This window comes from Diorhabda carinulata, chromosome 3 (genome assembly GCF_026250575.1).
Source record: "Diorhabda carinulata isolate Delta chromosome 3, icDioCari1.1, whole genome shotgun sequence".
Taxonomy (NCBI): Eukaryota; Metazoa; Arthropoda; class Insecta; order Coleoptera; family Chrysomelidae; genus Diorhabda; species Diorhabda carinulata.
This window is the reverse complement of record NC_079462.1, coordinates 4,757,872-4,773,016: the sequence shown is the minus strand read 5'-3', so window position 1 is coordinate 4,773,016 and position 15,145 is coordinate 4,757,872. Positions and strand designations below refer to the sequence as shown.

General features: G+C 30.7%; 1 protein-coding gene and 1 long non-coding RNA gene across 2 annotated transcripts; one reads left to right on the top strand and one right to left on the bottom strand.

The window, feature by feature from the left end:
- Positions 1–599: 599 nt before the first annotated feature.
- On the top strand, positions 600–14,291 carry LOC130891832 (EF-hand domain-containing family member B-like). The gene is made up of 9 exons (XM_057796864.1): positions 600–738; positions 796–972; positions 1,868–2,048; positions 2,953–3,082; positions 4,379–4,561; positions 7,088–7,325; positions 10,990–11,260; positions 12,790–12,962; positions 14,055–14,291. The coding sequence occupies exons 1-9, from the start codon at positions 688–690 to the stop codon at positions 14,247–14,249; spliced, it is 1,599 nt and encodes a 532-aa protein (XP_057652847.1). The 5' UTR covers positions 600–687; the 3' UTR covers positions 14,250–14,291.
- Positions 2,951–8,528, bottom strand: LOC130891846 (uncharacterized). Its single transcript, XR_009058960.1, has 2 exons — positions 8,140–8,528; positions 2,951–3,903 (listed from the first exon to the last, which is right to left on the bottom strand). It is a non-coding gene; the product is annotated as an uncharacterized LOC130891846 (long non-coding RNA).
- Positions 14,292–15,145: the final 854 nt, after the last annotated feature.

Genomic DNA, 15,145 nt, shown 5'->3' with positions numbered 1-15,145 from the left:
GGAGGAATTGGCAACGGAACTTAATGATGAAAATAACAAAAACGATCATGTTTTCGATGAACCACAACAAATTTAAAAAATGTGCAACCATTTAAAGATTCGCTCTAGAACGAATAAATTTTGTTTTCTCGGCGCGTCGGCAATGTTGATAATTTCTTCATCATCTTTGAGTCAAGGTCATCAATCATTCTACCAAAAATCTTTATAATATTGTGAAATAAATTCGAAAAAGGTTCGGATTCTCCGTTTCATGTTAAACTGAAATTTAAACTACTCCAGATCGCCCGTAACGTTTAAGCTGGAGTTTGTCAATAAACGTGAAAATAAACGGTATCTGTAGTTTAAATCGACGTTTAAGATTTAAACTACACTTGTAAAAATTGAGCCATTAATTGAATACATTGACACCAAAATTTCACTGGATTAATGGATTTGTACGGGTTATTGCCAATCCGTAATTAACATTACCAATAGAGCAACGTATATTTTATGTGTATTTATTATCTCTTTCTGTGAGAATAATTGCTCAATTAATATTGAAGCTGGATATTTACAATGAATCACACTGTATATGTAATCTATCTAGTGCTCTTGGTATTATCAAGTTTACGTCAATGTCAAGTTGAACAAGAAAGAACGTTGGACTTTTAAAAATATAGGTCAGATAGTTTTACTAGAATTAAAAGGATGGGTTCAAATAAAGGAAGATTTATCGACAGATCACCGCTTATTTGTGCCGTAATTTGATTTATGAAGAAATTCGGTGGCTATAGGAATAATTTATTTCCCTTTTAGGCGGGGAAAATAACAACAGATTCAAATAATGCTGCTAACACGTTCAAGGAATATAATATTGAAGATAAAATAACTGCACTGAAGCATGATGCCAATATTTGGCATGAAGATAGATTTGAGCCTCCTCTAAAACTTCCAAATTTTAAGCAACCTGCTTTTTTTGGGCGAAATACCGAGGTGATTTAGCAATATAAATTGTATTTAATATTAATTGCAAAGAAATTTTGAATTTAATTCATTTGAATCATAATATAATAATTGTGCGGGATAAATGGACTTCTTCGGATATTTCTACAAGTGGTGAATAGGGTATTGACTCTTTAATATGGGAGATGTGAAGGATAAACCTCTTGTCAGCTATTTATATAAGTAACATTTTACAAGTAGTGTAAAAAAGTGAATAGAGTAGTGTGTAGTTGTTGAAATAAGAGCAAATGACTTTTTTTTAATTCAATTATTAGATCTATTTTAATAATTTTCATTATAGAATATCTTATAGCCACCAATAAAACATAAAACTTCCCTCCAACTTCTGTTATTTTACCTTCAAAGTATCTGTCCTCTCAAAAAGATAAGACTTTCAATTTTTGATACTCTTTTAATAATAAGAATTTTTTAATGAATTGTGTTTATTGGATTATGAAGTTCAAAGAAGTATATATAATTCTGTATAAAAAATTGTCTCTTTTTTATATGTTGTTTGAAGTAACTATAATTTTATTATTTTTTATTTACACAAAACTTTGAAATATAATATAGAGATCAATACCAATTTTATCCAGTTTGAAGTATGCTCTGAATTAAATTTTAGTGATTTATAACATAGAAGGCAATTTCCAGTAAATAATTATAATAAATTGTGCATTTTATTGAGCCTTTAACAAATTCTGAACATGGAGTAGGTAGATAAAGATCAGAAAGGTTTGACAATAAAGCATTTCTCTCATATATATATATATATATATATATATATATATATATATATATATATATAATCACTTTATTAGTTTTTGAGTTAATGGTGAACAGACTTTGTTTTATAATATATACTGGTTATATTAATGTATTGCAGATATCAAAAGTATTGAATCCTCCATTAGAAACGAGATATCAAACTCTTTTACAAGATTTACGTGAAACTACATATGACTCTTTATGGAATAAAGAAATTGGAAAAGTAAGAGATCCAGTTCCAGGTCTACCGAAAGGGATGATACCTACCACTGTTACTTTTGGAAAACCGTCAGTCAAAGGTAATCACTTAATCACAATATAATTATCACCTATTAATTATTATTCTTTAAACAATTGTTGTTAAGTTTGGCACTATTTCTTTGGAATACAGCATTTTTAACAATCTAATGTCTTAAATCAGAAGAGCCAAACATTTATAAGATTTCAACGTTTTTAAAGAGCCACAAAATTTTATGTTGCCCATAATAAATAGTACTCTTAACTAAAGTTTTCTTTGTAAAAAAATTATCTTTATTCATAAGAAAAAATATTTATTCGCATATTTTTAGTGTTTTTTACAACAAATTAGATAATATACTTACATATTTATATGAAATTATTAGATAATTACTCATCATTTAAGTGAATAAAATAAAACAAACATTTATACACAACCCTAACTTGTACTTCAATAACAAACAAATAGGCATACAAATTCAATGGGAGCGATGGCTAATCTTTGAGTTCTCTACCTAATTTTTTCCAGCTGATTTTTGAGGTTTCTAGCTTATTTTTGTGTTTTTAGCTGTTTTTAAGTTTTTACAACTAATTTTTGAGATTTTTGGCTGATTTTTGAGTTTTTTAGCTAATTTTTCTTCACCTCACAACTATTCTGGTCATCCAACTCTTCTAACTTGCTTTTCTGTAACTTTTCAACTCCACAAAGCTTTACTTTTTAAATCGATTAATTGAATTTCTGGAGATTCAGTTTCAATTCTGAAATTGTTCAATGTAGATTTTGTTACTATCTGGTTGACTTCGGTTAACAATTTGTTGTTATAGTTTCTGATGTCAATTCTTCCAGCTTTCGTTACCTCTTTATTCAGCTGTCTTCACTGAACTTTGTTTTATATTCCATAATGTCTTTCTTCCCTGTATCAAACTTTCTATATTACAAAACTTTAAATTATATTACATTTTTAGAGACAAGTGTAAAAGAACTAATTAACCCTTCAAAAACACCATACGAGGTACTATGGGAAAGTCAAGTAGGTCATGATTATTACAAAAAAACGCACAATGATTATAATGCTGGCGAACAACTTCTCAGAGGGTAATAATATTTAAAATCATGTTACTGTTATTTATTATACTATTTTTTAAATTCAGTGTACATGGTTACTCATTATAATAGTCTGTGTAGAAACAAAAGTATCCAAAAATTCAGTACTTGAGACTGAATTTTGTTGAAAGGTGATGAATAAACTTTGATAAACTATGATACCTACTTACTAGCATAATTGGATATTAAAAAAAGCCTCTTATGTTTTTAAAATAGCATATTTTCCTATATACTATTTATTTAATGAAATCTAAACGAACTATAGTGAACTCAAAAAAAGCATATTGGGAGTTGTATCCAAATCTTCCACTAGAAAATATTTTTCCTTAATGGATTAATGCCTTCATTTTCAGCCAATAAAACATAGAGTTGTAACAAAGAGCAACTCATTTCAATAGATAGATTTCATAGATAATTTCTGAGTTTTTAATCTGACTTTTTAGTTTTCCTAGCTAATTTTTGACTTAAAGGATCTATTCTGTCTTTTTTTCTTGTCGTGACCTGGGTATTCTCAGTATTTAAAGCTGATATATTAACCAACTCCCCTTAGAAACTTCAGGATCTGGAATGGCTTTAGCTGCTAGAGATCTTCGTGTGATGTGAAACACTGGAGTCCTGTAGTGTCCCAACCTAGGTAGATTGGTCCAGTAACTGTTTTTCCCAATCTACACTCTTTTTCAAGGTTTTCTTCATTGTTCTGTATTTGATTTCTTAAAAGGGGTAGGGTCCTATGAAGGGTTTATTTGTCCCTACTTTAGCAAGTCTGTAGCTACTCAATTTTCCTCAGGAAGACTCAACTCAACTTGAATACCCTACAAATTTATCAAAATATGAATAAATAAATACTAGTTTCATAGATAGTAAACGGAAACTGTGTGATGGAGGGGCACACCATCAAGCATACATACTTTCCGGAAACATTACAAGTAAAAAACACTCAAATATGATACATGGTATCAGACCCACTCAAGAGCATTTGTATAAGGATAGGGAATAAAATAGCCACGTAACTCTCTAAATTTGATCACTATGTTTCGATTTTTTTCCTTCCTACATTTTCTTGTTTTTTTTTTATTTTGTATTGTTGGCAATAAATAAATTCCCTTATGTATGTCTTCAATGTCTATTATCATACACATTAGTTGTCATTTGCATAGTATATTTTTGTTTTTCATATTATATTTAATAATGAAATATCGGTATAAGGTATAGGTATGTAATGGGTAACTATGTGCAATCTGAAACATAATTGCTAACGATATATTTTAATTTGAAATATTATTTCAGTTATCTGTCACCACCATTTGATGAAAAGGCATGTTTTGGCAAAAAAACAAATTTTGATTATAGAGGAATTTGTGTGAAATGTTGTTGCCAATGGCATATTCAAAAGCCGATAACTTATGCCAGTCGAATACAAGCAGACCTCATAGACAAATGGAAACCAGTACTTGGAAAATCATTAGCACCGTAAATAATTTTTTTTTACTTACATTGAACTGAAAATTCATAATGATACCCCATAATATTTATGGGATATCATTTCATATCAAAATTAGATGAAAATAACAATTAATTGCATCAAGTATACAAACTTCCAATTATTTAATACATTTAAATAGTATAAAAAAAATTTTTTCATCTCATTAGAAGTAGTATCAAATACTATCATAAAAGATACGAGGCACATCCAGAAAGTAAGTTTATGTATTTAAAAAAAAATAACTTCCACTTTTGGGACATATGTATTAACAAGTACACCAATGTTTCAGGTATTTTTCAACCTAGCCATCACCAGAACCACTTGTGGGATCAACTATAGTCTTCGAACTCTGTTAACCAGAATGTAACAGATGTCTTCAGCTCTTCCTCCTTGCGAAAACGAACAAGAGGAATTTCTTGTCACTGACATCAAATTTTGTATGTGTATGTCCTCAGCGAATGGAACCAGTGTGTGACTGACACCTTCGGCTCCTCGTTGTGGTCAAAACAGTCGATAGGAATTTCTTGTCACCGGGTTCAAGAACAGAGTTTTAGGGTGAATAATCAATGAATTCCCAGTCAAGCTCGAGGAATTTCTTGTCACTATCAACTTTTGTATATTTATGTCCTCTGTGAATGGAACCAGCATGTAAAAGTCTTCAGCTCTTCTTCCTTTTCAAAACGGTCGATAGGAATTTCTTGTCACCGGAATCAAGATCGGGGCTTTAGGGTGGATGATCAAACAATTCCCAGCCAAACTGCGTCAAAACAACTACTGTGCGTCGAGACCTATGTGGACGAGCACAACACCTGATGAAAAGTATTCCTCAGTGTTTCGGACTATTGTTACCACGCTATAGGAAGGAGGCTGGGCTTGCGGGATCAGTTGGCAGATGATTCATATGTTATATCTGCGCAATCAACACGGATAATTACTTTTACTTTAAGGGGAAATTATCGGAAAGACTACTTTCAAGATGTGCTTCATATCTTATAGAAAATATACCTTAAAAGCTGTAGAAATACTATAGGGATATCCATATCAATTTTTAAAGCACATTTAGCAATAAAAGATCTTGATGAAATCATTATATCTAAACTTATCATTTATTACAAACTGATATGGAGCAAAAAAAATTTTGTTGATATCACCTTATATAGGGTGTTTCATTAATAAATGGGTATATTTTAACTGTTGAAAATTGAACTCAAACTATTAAAATTTTTTCTACATATCCTTGCCATATTCAACAGAAAGTGTGGGTATTATATACTTTACTAAAATATGTTGAACAAATGTTTCCCATTGTTATATTTAACTCCAAATAACTTGTCCTTAGACCAATGGTCCTATTTTAATTATCATTTCAAATCTTGTACCATATATTTACGTGGATAACTACTTCCTTACTCACCATCAAAAGGAAAGTGAAAAAACATCTGTTAAGACTAAAGTCAACCAGTGGGAATTTTCGATTTTGAAAAAAGGAATTAAATTTTTCAAAAATCGATCCTAATTCATGCATTCATATTCTTTTTGCACGCCAATTATCCAAAATTACTAGAAACATACCTTTCTATTTTTTTTTAGGATTTAATAATCATCTAGATTCGTTAAAAATGATATAAATATTTTCTGATTATTCTAAAACAATTGTAAAATACTTTGATTTCTTGTAAAAGAATCGATAACCATTTTTGTACCATAAAAGCATTTAAAACAGCCAGGAAAATATAGAATCGTGCATTGTAGATTATTTTGGCTCTGCACCTATACTTAGTACAATTTAGTACAAGACTCTACATCTCATTGTTCTGCTTCCAAAATACTCCCAAAGGAGTCCAGTTTTGGGGGTTTTTGTGTCCTACGTCCCTCCTTCAAGGCACTTGAGCCTTTTAGCCAAATGGGCAGGACACTCGCAAAGTAGATGCTCTGCTGTTTCCATGGTTTGCTAGCAAAAACTGCGATTGTCTTCCTATCACCAGTTTCATATCGTTTCTGGTCATCACGAAAAGTTCTTCAGACTGGAGTGTATCTCCAGTAAGACTCTTATCTGATTCTTTAGCCATCCATTCAGTTTGTTACTGATGTGGCATCTCATGAATCCACAGATGGGCTCTGGTCCTAGGTATGGAGTCGTTGCTCCTTTTTTTGAAAAGGCTATCTGCTTCCTCATTGCTCAGTATACCTGGTACTCCCATATTAGGATATTAGGGACTTTTCTTGTTAGCTGGTGCTTTAGTGCTTTTGACTAAAATGGCTGTAAGTAATACTATATAACTGTGTAAAGGTTCACTTTCACACAGCCTTTCATTTATATTTTATTTCAAATTTGCACCCCTCTATGTCCCAATAGTTATAAATCACCCTGTACATCCCATTGTTTTGAATAGAATCAGATGAAGAATAAACACATCTTGAACCTTAATTCAAGGACTGAAATATGGGGAATTTTCTACCAAAAATAAAAATTACTAACGGCTTCATGTTTTAAAAATTTTTATTATTTATAGTAACCGTAATATAACTTGTGTTCCGAAGAACCATGCTTTTGGTGACCGTTATGTCAGAGATCAATATGGAGTACAAGATTTAATGAAAGATGCCAGCATTGAACCATGTTTATTTAAAAGAGATTTTTTTATTTGGGTTCGTATGTGGAACAAACTAAGAAGTAAAACGAAAGAGCTCGTCCGAGAAGGGCGCTTCAATTTCCCAGAATTTTATAAGAAATTGTTGCATTTCGATAAGGTAAATATTTTAGTAGTTCAAATTTTGCCACTTTATTATTAAGACATTTTATAAATCGATTGAATTTAAAATTATTAGTTAAAAATAATGATTAATGTAGGATAAAGGATATATAGTAGTTCCGTGACACACCGAAGTGGAGGACAATTAAATAGCAACAGTAGTTCCTGAACCCATGTGTGGAATCGGTTACAGAACAATAGAGAAAACGTTGGAAAAATAGATAGATAGGGAAATAATGGAATAATCCACCTAGCTTAAGACAGACAAAGAGACTCATATGAACCTCTAACCAAAGATTTATTGAATATATTAATCTAAATAAGCCTGAATGGACACCTGTAGACGCTAGGATTCAACGTACAGATTCTGATACGTGGAATACGAAACCTCTAGCCACATTATGTAAAAGCAACACCAAAGTATTACATTTTGACAGCTAGAGCCATACCACATTCTGAACTTTCTGAAAGGAGTGATAGATCATCAGCAAACACTGAGTAGTCTCAATAGTACCTTTGAATCATGGCGGATATGGCAGAAATATTTGATCGTTAATAATTGAATGGGTTAACTTCCAGTTCGGCTTTTCGAATTAGATTTAAGAATTACAAGTAACGACGCGGCAGTTCTTCATTGCATTTCATAGTAAAATATATTTTTCCTCAGTTATCGGCCTATTGGGATAACCTAACCTAAGTTAAAGTAAACCTAACCTAATCGCATTTGAAGTAAACTTAACCTAATCAGAAAATGGATATAAACATCAAGAGTTTACAATTCGAATGTTAATTATTTTCAAGTTTTTTCTTACCTTTCCTCCCTTAAGCCAAGCCTATATCTCATAAAAATATGCCCTCCATAATAAAACCTTTATTTTATTTCATAAATCCAGTTGAAAAAATTGAATCAACAAATCTAATTATTTGTAAAACGTAAAAAGTACTATATTTCGACTTCTGAAATTTCGATAAATGGATACTACGACCTCGAAAACGTTAAACCAACGTGTTTTATCTACTATGTATACATCACTTTTAGCATGAATTCACTATTTCGCTTCTTTTCACTACTTCGTTTTGTTATTATTTTAGCAATGAGAGCCAACTATCAAGTTTTAAACAATGATGAAACTTTTCGCATTTATAGGTTATGTTCGTCATTATGTACTGTATTGTTTTATTTATGGCTCACCTTTTGCAAATGATCTGAGTTTTTTCCAAATTGAGCTGGTAATCAGCTCACCTGTTCTCACTTTGAAATGGTGGCTCAAATGGAATGACAAACTGAGACATTCATTCAGTTCATTGTAATTATTATTTCCTTTAAACGAAAGAAGTTGGTGCTGCATCGGTAAAGGGAGAAGTAAATACCTTAATTAATCTGATTTGAGTAAAATTAAATGGGATCTAGAATTCAATTATCTACATTTAAGTGAGTTCAAATTATCTGAGATTTCATGCAAAAGGAACACAACAATTATTATTTTTTTGTATTTGAATGAAGTATTACACGGATTTCGGTATTTTCATGCGTTTATTCATTAGAAAATTAATGATATGATACTAGAAATGTGTAACAAAGTGAAAAGAATGAGATATCGAGCTATCTGAAGTTGATTATTTCGTTTAAACAGTAATGATACATTTTTGGATCCTTTTTCATATTTTTCAACATTTTTTTGACAAATTATGAATTTTTACTTTATTTTTGTTTTACTTACTTAATCCCGAAGTCTTTTTATCTTTTCAGATGTAAGTCATGCTAGAGTTGAGTCAACGCGGGGTCCTTCTCCCCCATCAGTTTCCATTCTTTCCTATCCTGTGTCTTGGCCAAACCATCATAATTGTGATTTTACATCAAATTTTTTCATTTAATGTTATTCCTTATTTCCTGGTATCTTGATTTATTTTATATTTCTCATAGAAATCTCATTCTGTTCTTTTTATTTTGCTTTTTTGTTTCTGTGTGAGTGACTGATCCGTATGTCAATGTAAGTGTGGCTACTTGTTTATATATTTCTGTTTTTATTTATTTGGGTATTACCTTTTTGGCTAGAAACCATCTTAATTGCTTTGAATAATCTTCCAGCTGCTCAAGTTCTCTACTTTATCTCTTGTTTTAATCCTTGACCTGCTCTTTTTATTCTTTCATTTTCCTGTGTCCGACTTTATATTGTTTAATTTATTTTTTTGTTCATTTTGCCCCTTCATCTAACACTCGCTTTACTCTTTTTGTTGTTTTGGACCTTTTTCGACACCTCTTGTCTAACTCTGACATAGTTTTTCATCTGTTTATATAAAGTTTTTACTCAGTTTTTCTTCTTTACCTCTGTATTCTAGGATTTTCCGTACGTTATTCCTATTGACTATGTCGAATACTTTTTCCAGATCTTAAAAAACACAAGTCTGTCTTCTCTAATTGCTTTTTCAGTTATTTATCTAATTATAAAGATTTGCATATGTTATTCCTCCGTTATTCCATGATATCACCTTCGTTTGTTATTATATCTCCTTTTGTATCTTTTATGTCAATTAGCGAGTTCTTATTATGATTACTTGTATCTCTGATATTTTAATGACTCAAAAGAATAGTTTTTGATTTTCCTTGTAGATGTTAATTTTTTATAGTCTGATTGTACTGTAGTTATTTATTTCCTTATTCCTCCTTATTTTTGTTTTATCTTTTTAATTGCATCTTTCATGTTTCCGAAAAACAATTTGTTCTCTTGTTCTGACTATTGTTCTTTCACATATTTTTTCCGCTGCATTTATTATTATATTTCTAAATTTTGTCCACATTTCTTCCACTGTGTCTCCTGTATTCAATTTTTTCTTTTATCAGTTTATAACATTTAATATCTTAATTGACTGTTTTTCTTTTGTGCTCTTCTGTCTGTTATTTTCATTCCTATTTTTGGTGTAAATTAATTCAGTAATTTGAGGAAAAAAAACAAAAAATTGATAAAAAATCACTCATCGACTATACGGGTTTAAAAATATGAATGTATAAATACAAAAAATACTGTAATAAGCACAGGAAAAACCACCAAAATAAAAAATAGAGGAAATGAACCTCAAGTAAACAAAACAATTAGGACCCGAAGTGAAGTCAATAACATATCATCAGAATGGGAAACTTTCCTTGGTTATTTGATTCGCTTTGGGTATCAGATCATTTTTATATTTTTAAAATCTATGAAGATTTTATAATTGCAAAAAACGCAACACAAACTACTTATTGTATAGTTGGTTCACCAAACTACTTAAATTTAAATTATTTTTTTCAATTTTTCATTTAGATCATAGATATAAATCAAATTCGCAAAAATTACGTCATTTTTGTGATAATATACCTAAAAAAATTTTATCCTTACAGACTTTGATAAAATAAATTTATCACTTGTTTCGAGATAGTGGTACAAAGAAAATAATATTCAAATTTCGCGCCTAATAAATTTGACAGTATTGTTTTAATGATATGAAATTTGTAGTTAACTACACCCCTAGATGGCGCTAAATTGTTAAGAACAAATAGTATTGTTGTGAAAGTATATGATTTATGGTATGGTTTCAGTTTCTTGATTTAAAAAACCATCTGCGTACTTGTAAACTATTATTCTTCATATTTTTTCAAGTTTAGTAACAAAAATGATCTATTTTAGGAAAAAGTAGGTCGCCTTCCGAAAGACAAATTCTATGAACTGTGTTTAAATAGCCACATCAATTTTTCACTAGCAGATATGGAACCCCTGTTGAAATTATTAAATGTAATCGAAGGCGATCAAATTGATTATACACTATTTGTGAATATGATTAACGTCAATGCTCCACCCATTGAATTGATGTCGGTCAAAGATATTCCACCGGACAAACTGTATTATATAACTACAAGTCAAGCTTCAAGTTGCGATTTTCTTTTTATTAATAATGCAGGTGATAATTTCATAACGATTTACTTTTCAACGTTACGTTAATTTGGCGTTTTCGAGGTAACAGAATCCATTTATCGAGGTCCTAGGTTTTTAAAGTATATTTATAAATTACACGAAATGGTAGTTCCGCTTTATTATAAAAATATATCGACTTTCGTAGATAAATGATCTTTTCCCTGAATTATCGGCCAATTAAGATAGCCTAACCTAAGCCTGAGTAAACTTAACCTAACCAAAAATTGGATATGTTCCTCGGTATGGTTAATACCATCAAGAGACAGTTACAAATTCGAGTGCAAATAAAAATTAAATAAATAAAAGCGCGAACAGCAATTATTTTTCGATTTTTAAAGTCTTTCTCCTCTTAGGTCAAGCCTCCATATTGCAAAAATAGGCTTCAAAATAAGACTTCGCAAGATATCCAATCCAATTAAAGGTAAAACCGAAATTACTAATGTCCAATATATGGGACTTCGATAAATGGATTCTTCGACCCTAAGAAAACGCTAAACTAACGTGTTTCCATTACCCAAAGAGGGCAGATTTATAATATAACCTGTACTTATTTTTTTCAAAATACGTACTATTGACTAAAGCATTTATTTTTTGTGATTAAAAAATTAATCTTTTAAACAAATTAATTTTATTTATTGAATTTTACTAATTTAGTCCGGGAAATTAGGTCGAAAAATAAACTTTGCATCAATTATTTCGGGGACGGTTCATTATGTCCCTAATTGAAAATATATGGGCCCCCAATTATTTTTCTGAATTCTCTGATAAATTCTGTTAAGGCTTTTTGGTCTTTTACACTATTTGTTTCATTTTTTATCGTACAAAAAAAATTGTGGGCATAAAATTGTAAGAAATTTAATGTGATGTAATGAACTAGAGTTCTAAAACCATTTTTTTAACCTATAATTTTTTAAAAATTGATCAAAAATTTTATCAATATATGCGGCAAGTATAGTAAAAATAGAAGCAAATTGATATATAGAAACATAAAAGAAATTAAAAAAAAACAAAGAAATAAATCGATGATGTTCGAGTGAAAATATAGGAAAGGCATAGTGAAATTCAAGTACGAACACTCAGATAAGTACGTACACGTTTACAGAAGAAGTGGAGACGATACAGTATGAAACCACTAAGAAGAAAAAACAAAATGAGAAGATGAAGATTATATTAAGGAAACAAAAAAGATAGTAAAAGAGTTTTGAAAAAAAATAGTATAAAAAACTAATTCGCTTGAAAACATTTAGATAAACATGAAAAGGCTGCAATGGACTGACCCCCATGATGAATAGATTAATAAGACATCCCCTTAAAATGTGACTACACTTTCTATGGCAATATGCAGTAATGTTCTTGTATATATAGGCTCTATACAATATATTTCTTAGAGCTTTCCTTTACCTGGTCAAAAGCTATTGTCAGGTCAAGGTATAGACCAGACCAAAATTATACTACCATTCAAAATGTTAACGAAGATTGAAACTAACATAAATTTTTTTTTTCAATTTGAACTAGAAATGCGAAGCTCCGGAATTCCAACTTGCCGAACAGATTTATCAGCACCCCAAACGCCTCCAGGTTCCTGTTTAGCAGACATCGAAAACTTGGGCGATTCGACTAATATTAAAACACTACTTAATCCTAGCATCTACGCTAACTATGGGTTAAGTTATAGAGATTTCTTTTTGGTAAGTTAACAACTTGTCTTTTACCCAAATAAGCCAAATTGGTATTCACTAAAAATTTATTCTTGAATACTACTGACAAATGACACATTAAAACAAATTACCTCTGAATAATTTTTGTTATATGTTACTGTATGTGAATTGGAACGAAGTCTTTGCTAGCTAGATTATGAGGGTTTTCGTAGTGGTATTGGGGCAAAATTGTATTTGACCATAATTCCAATCTCAGACGATGAATACATAAGTATTCGAAAGGTCGGAAATATATTAGAGTTAGTACACTTTAATTTTGCCACAATCCCACTACGAAAACCCTCATGTTACTGTATATATAATTGGTTGTATATTCCAATAAGAATATTAATTACTCAATAAAGAGCTCTTTGACTCATTCCCTGTGGTAAGTTAATCCACGTTCTAAACATTTTTTATTTTTAATTTAAAGATCATTGCATGTTTTAGCTTCTTCCACTATTTTTCTTTATTTTTTCCTGTCCTAGGTATTACTCCACCATCTGCGGACTCCCATTTTGTTCAGATCAACTTGTTACTTAACTTTCCCATCGGCGTTTTGGTTTTCCTCTAAGCCGATTTCCTAAGGGCTTCCATTATGCTATTTTCTTCAACTTCACAATTATTTTCATTTGTTTTATGTGTCCTAGCCATCGTATTCGCTGTAATTTCATGAATATGATGATAGTCGCTTCATTCAAGATTTTTTCTGATTCCATAAATTTCTGTTCATAAATATTCTGTATTGTCGGTTACCTAACTTCTTTGGACCAACTATTATCATTTTTCTTTTGAAGGTGTTAAGTTTTTGTCAGATTCATCGTTTTTCATACATAGATTACTGTTTGTCTTATTTCTGTTCTCGAATACTACTGACAAATGACATTTTAAAACAAATTACCTTGTGTTGTATATACCTCATGTTGCTGTATAAATAAGAATTTTGTTAACCAGAAACCGAAAGGTGGTTTTGGTCTCTCAGTACCAGTTCTTATTTTTTACACATTTTCTGAAACTCCTTTCCTAAAACTCTTAAATTGTCATTTATAGTGGAATATTTGAAAGCCTATTTGTTTATTTTAGCCAAGACAACCAGAGATGTTGAGAGCATTATTTGAAAAAATTGGATACAGTTTTTCGGAAAATAATTTTGAGAAAATATGGAAGGAAGGTGTAGAGCAAGACGGAACTGGATTGGTTTGTGTTGATACTTTTAAAAAAATATTACAAAAATATTCGCATCGACAAAAAATTCAAGTGGATGAAGCGGATTGTTAGGAAATTATTTTTTTACCAATAAAAGATATTTTGAAAAATTAACTTTCTAACATTATTAAGCACAAGCGGCATCTATGAACTTGGTGGTGTAGCTAAATGTGGACGAAGTAAGTCCTTGGAAGTTAAAAAAAAGCCATATTAGAAACAAAATGAAGCACGCCCGACTTTTTTGGTTTAGTAATACCCTCATTTGACACAGATTTAGCTACAAAAAAATTATTGTAAATCATTACTAGTAGACTTCAGTGAAGTAAAAAATTCCAAAGAACATTACTTTCATAAAACATTAAATCGCTCAAGTTTATTTTTTTTTCAAATCTACGTGGATATGCATGTGATAATCCAGAGTTAGAAAACAATACAATAACCACATTCGCCGTTGAAACTACCATTCTAGTAGTAGAAAAGAGAAATGAAGAAGCAACAAGCTACATCGAATATATGACTGGGCGATGAGATGAAAAATTGAACTAAATCAGTTCATTTCAACTGAACAAACGAAGGGATAGACCATATACCAATCGGGATAAATAAAAACCTGATTCCACACTCAAACACAGCAAAATACTTAGGTATTACCTTAGATAACCAAAGAAGAAATTTGACTGAAGTATAGAAAAATGAACTGGTTAATTGGAAGAAACTCCACTCGGTCTCTACATGATGTTATAAATGCGTCTCCGCCGGTCCTGTCTAGATTGTAGTGGAATCCTAATATTCGGCGAAAGCGCGGCGCCTCTGATGTTCGTTGCAAATACCCAGAATCCGTTTGAAGTTTTTATTATAGCATCCTTTCTTTGAATAATTTCTAGGAAGGTCTATTTATTTATTTGTGTTGTTTATTTATTTTCTAGAACTTATGAGTATTCTTTTGGGATATATAAGGAGTTTGTGTT

Excerpts from the sequence above, each read along its gene's own strand:
- LOC130891832 (XM_057796864.1), top strand. The coding sequence starts at position 688 with ATGGGTTCAAATAAAGGAAGATTTATCGACAGATCACCGCTTATTTGT. Across the intron at positions 4,562-7,087 it reads CTTGGAAAATCATTAGCACC|TAACCGTAATATAACTTGTG; the intron begins GTAAATAATTTT and ends TATTATTTATAG. Across the intron at positions 7,326-10,989 it reads AATTGTTGCATTTCGATAAG|GAAAAAGTAGGTCGCCTTCC; the intron begins GTAAATATTTTA and ends GATCTATTTTAG.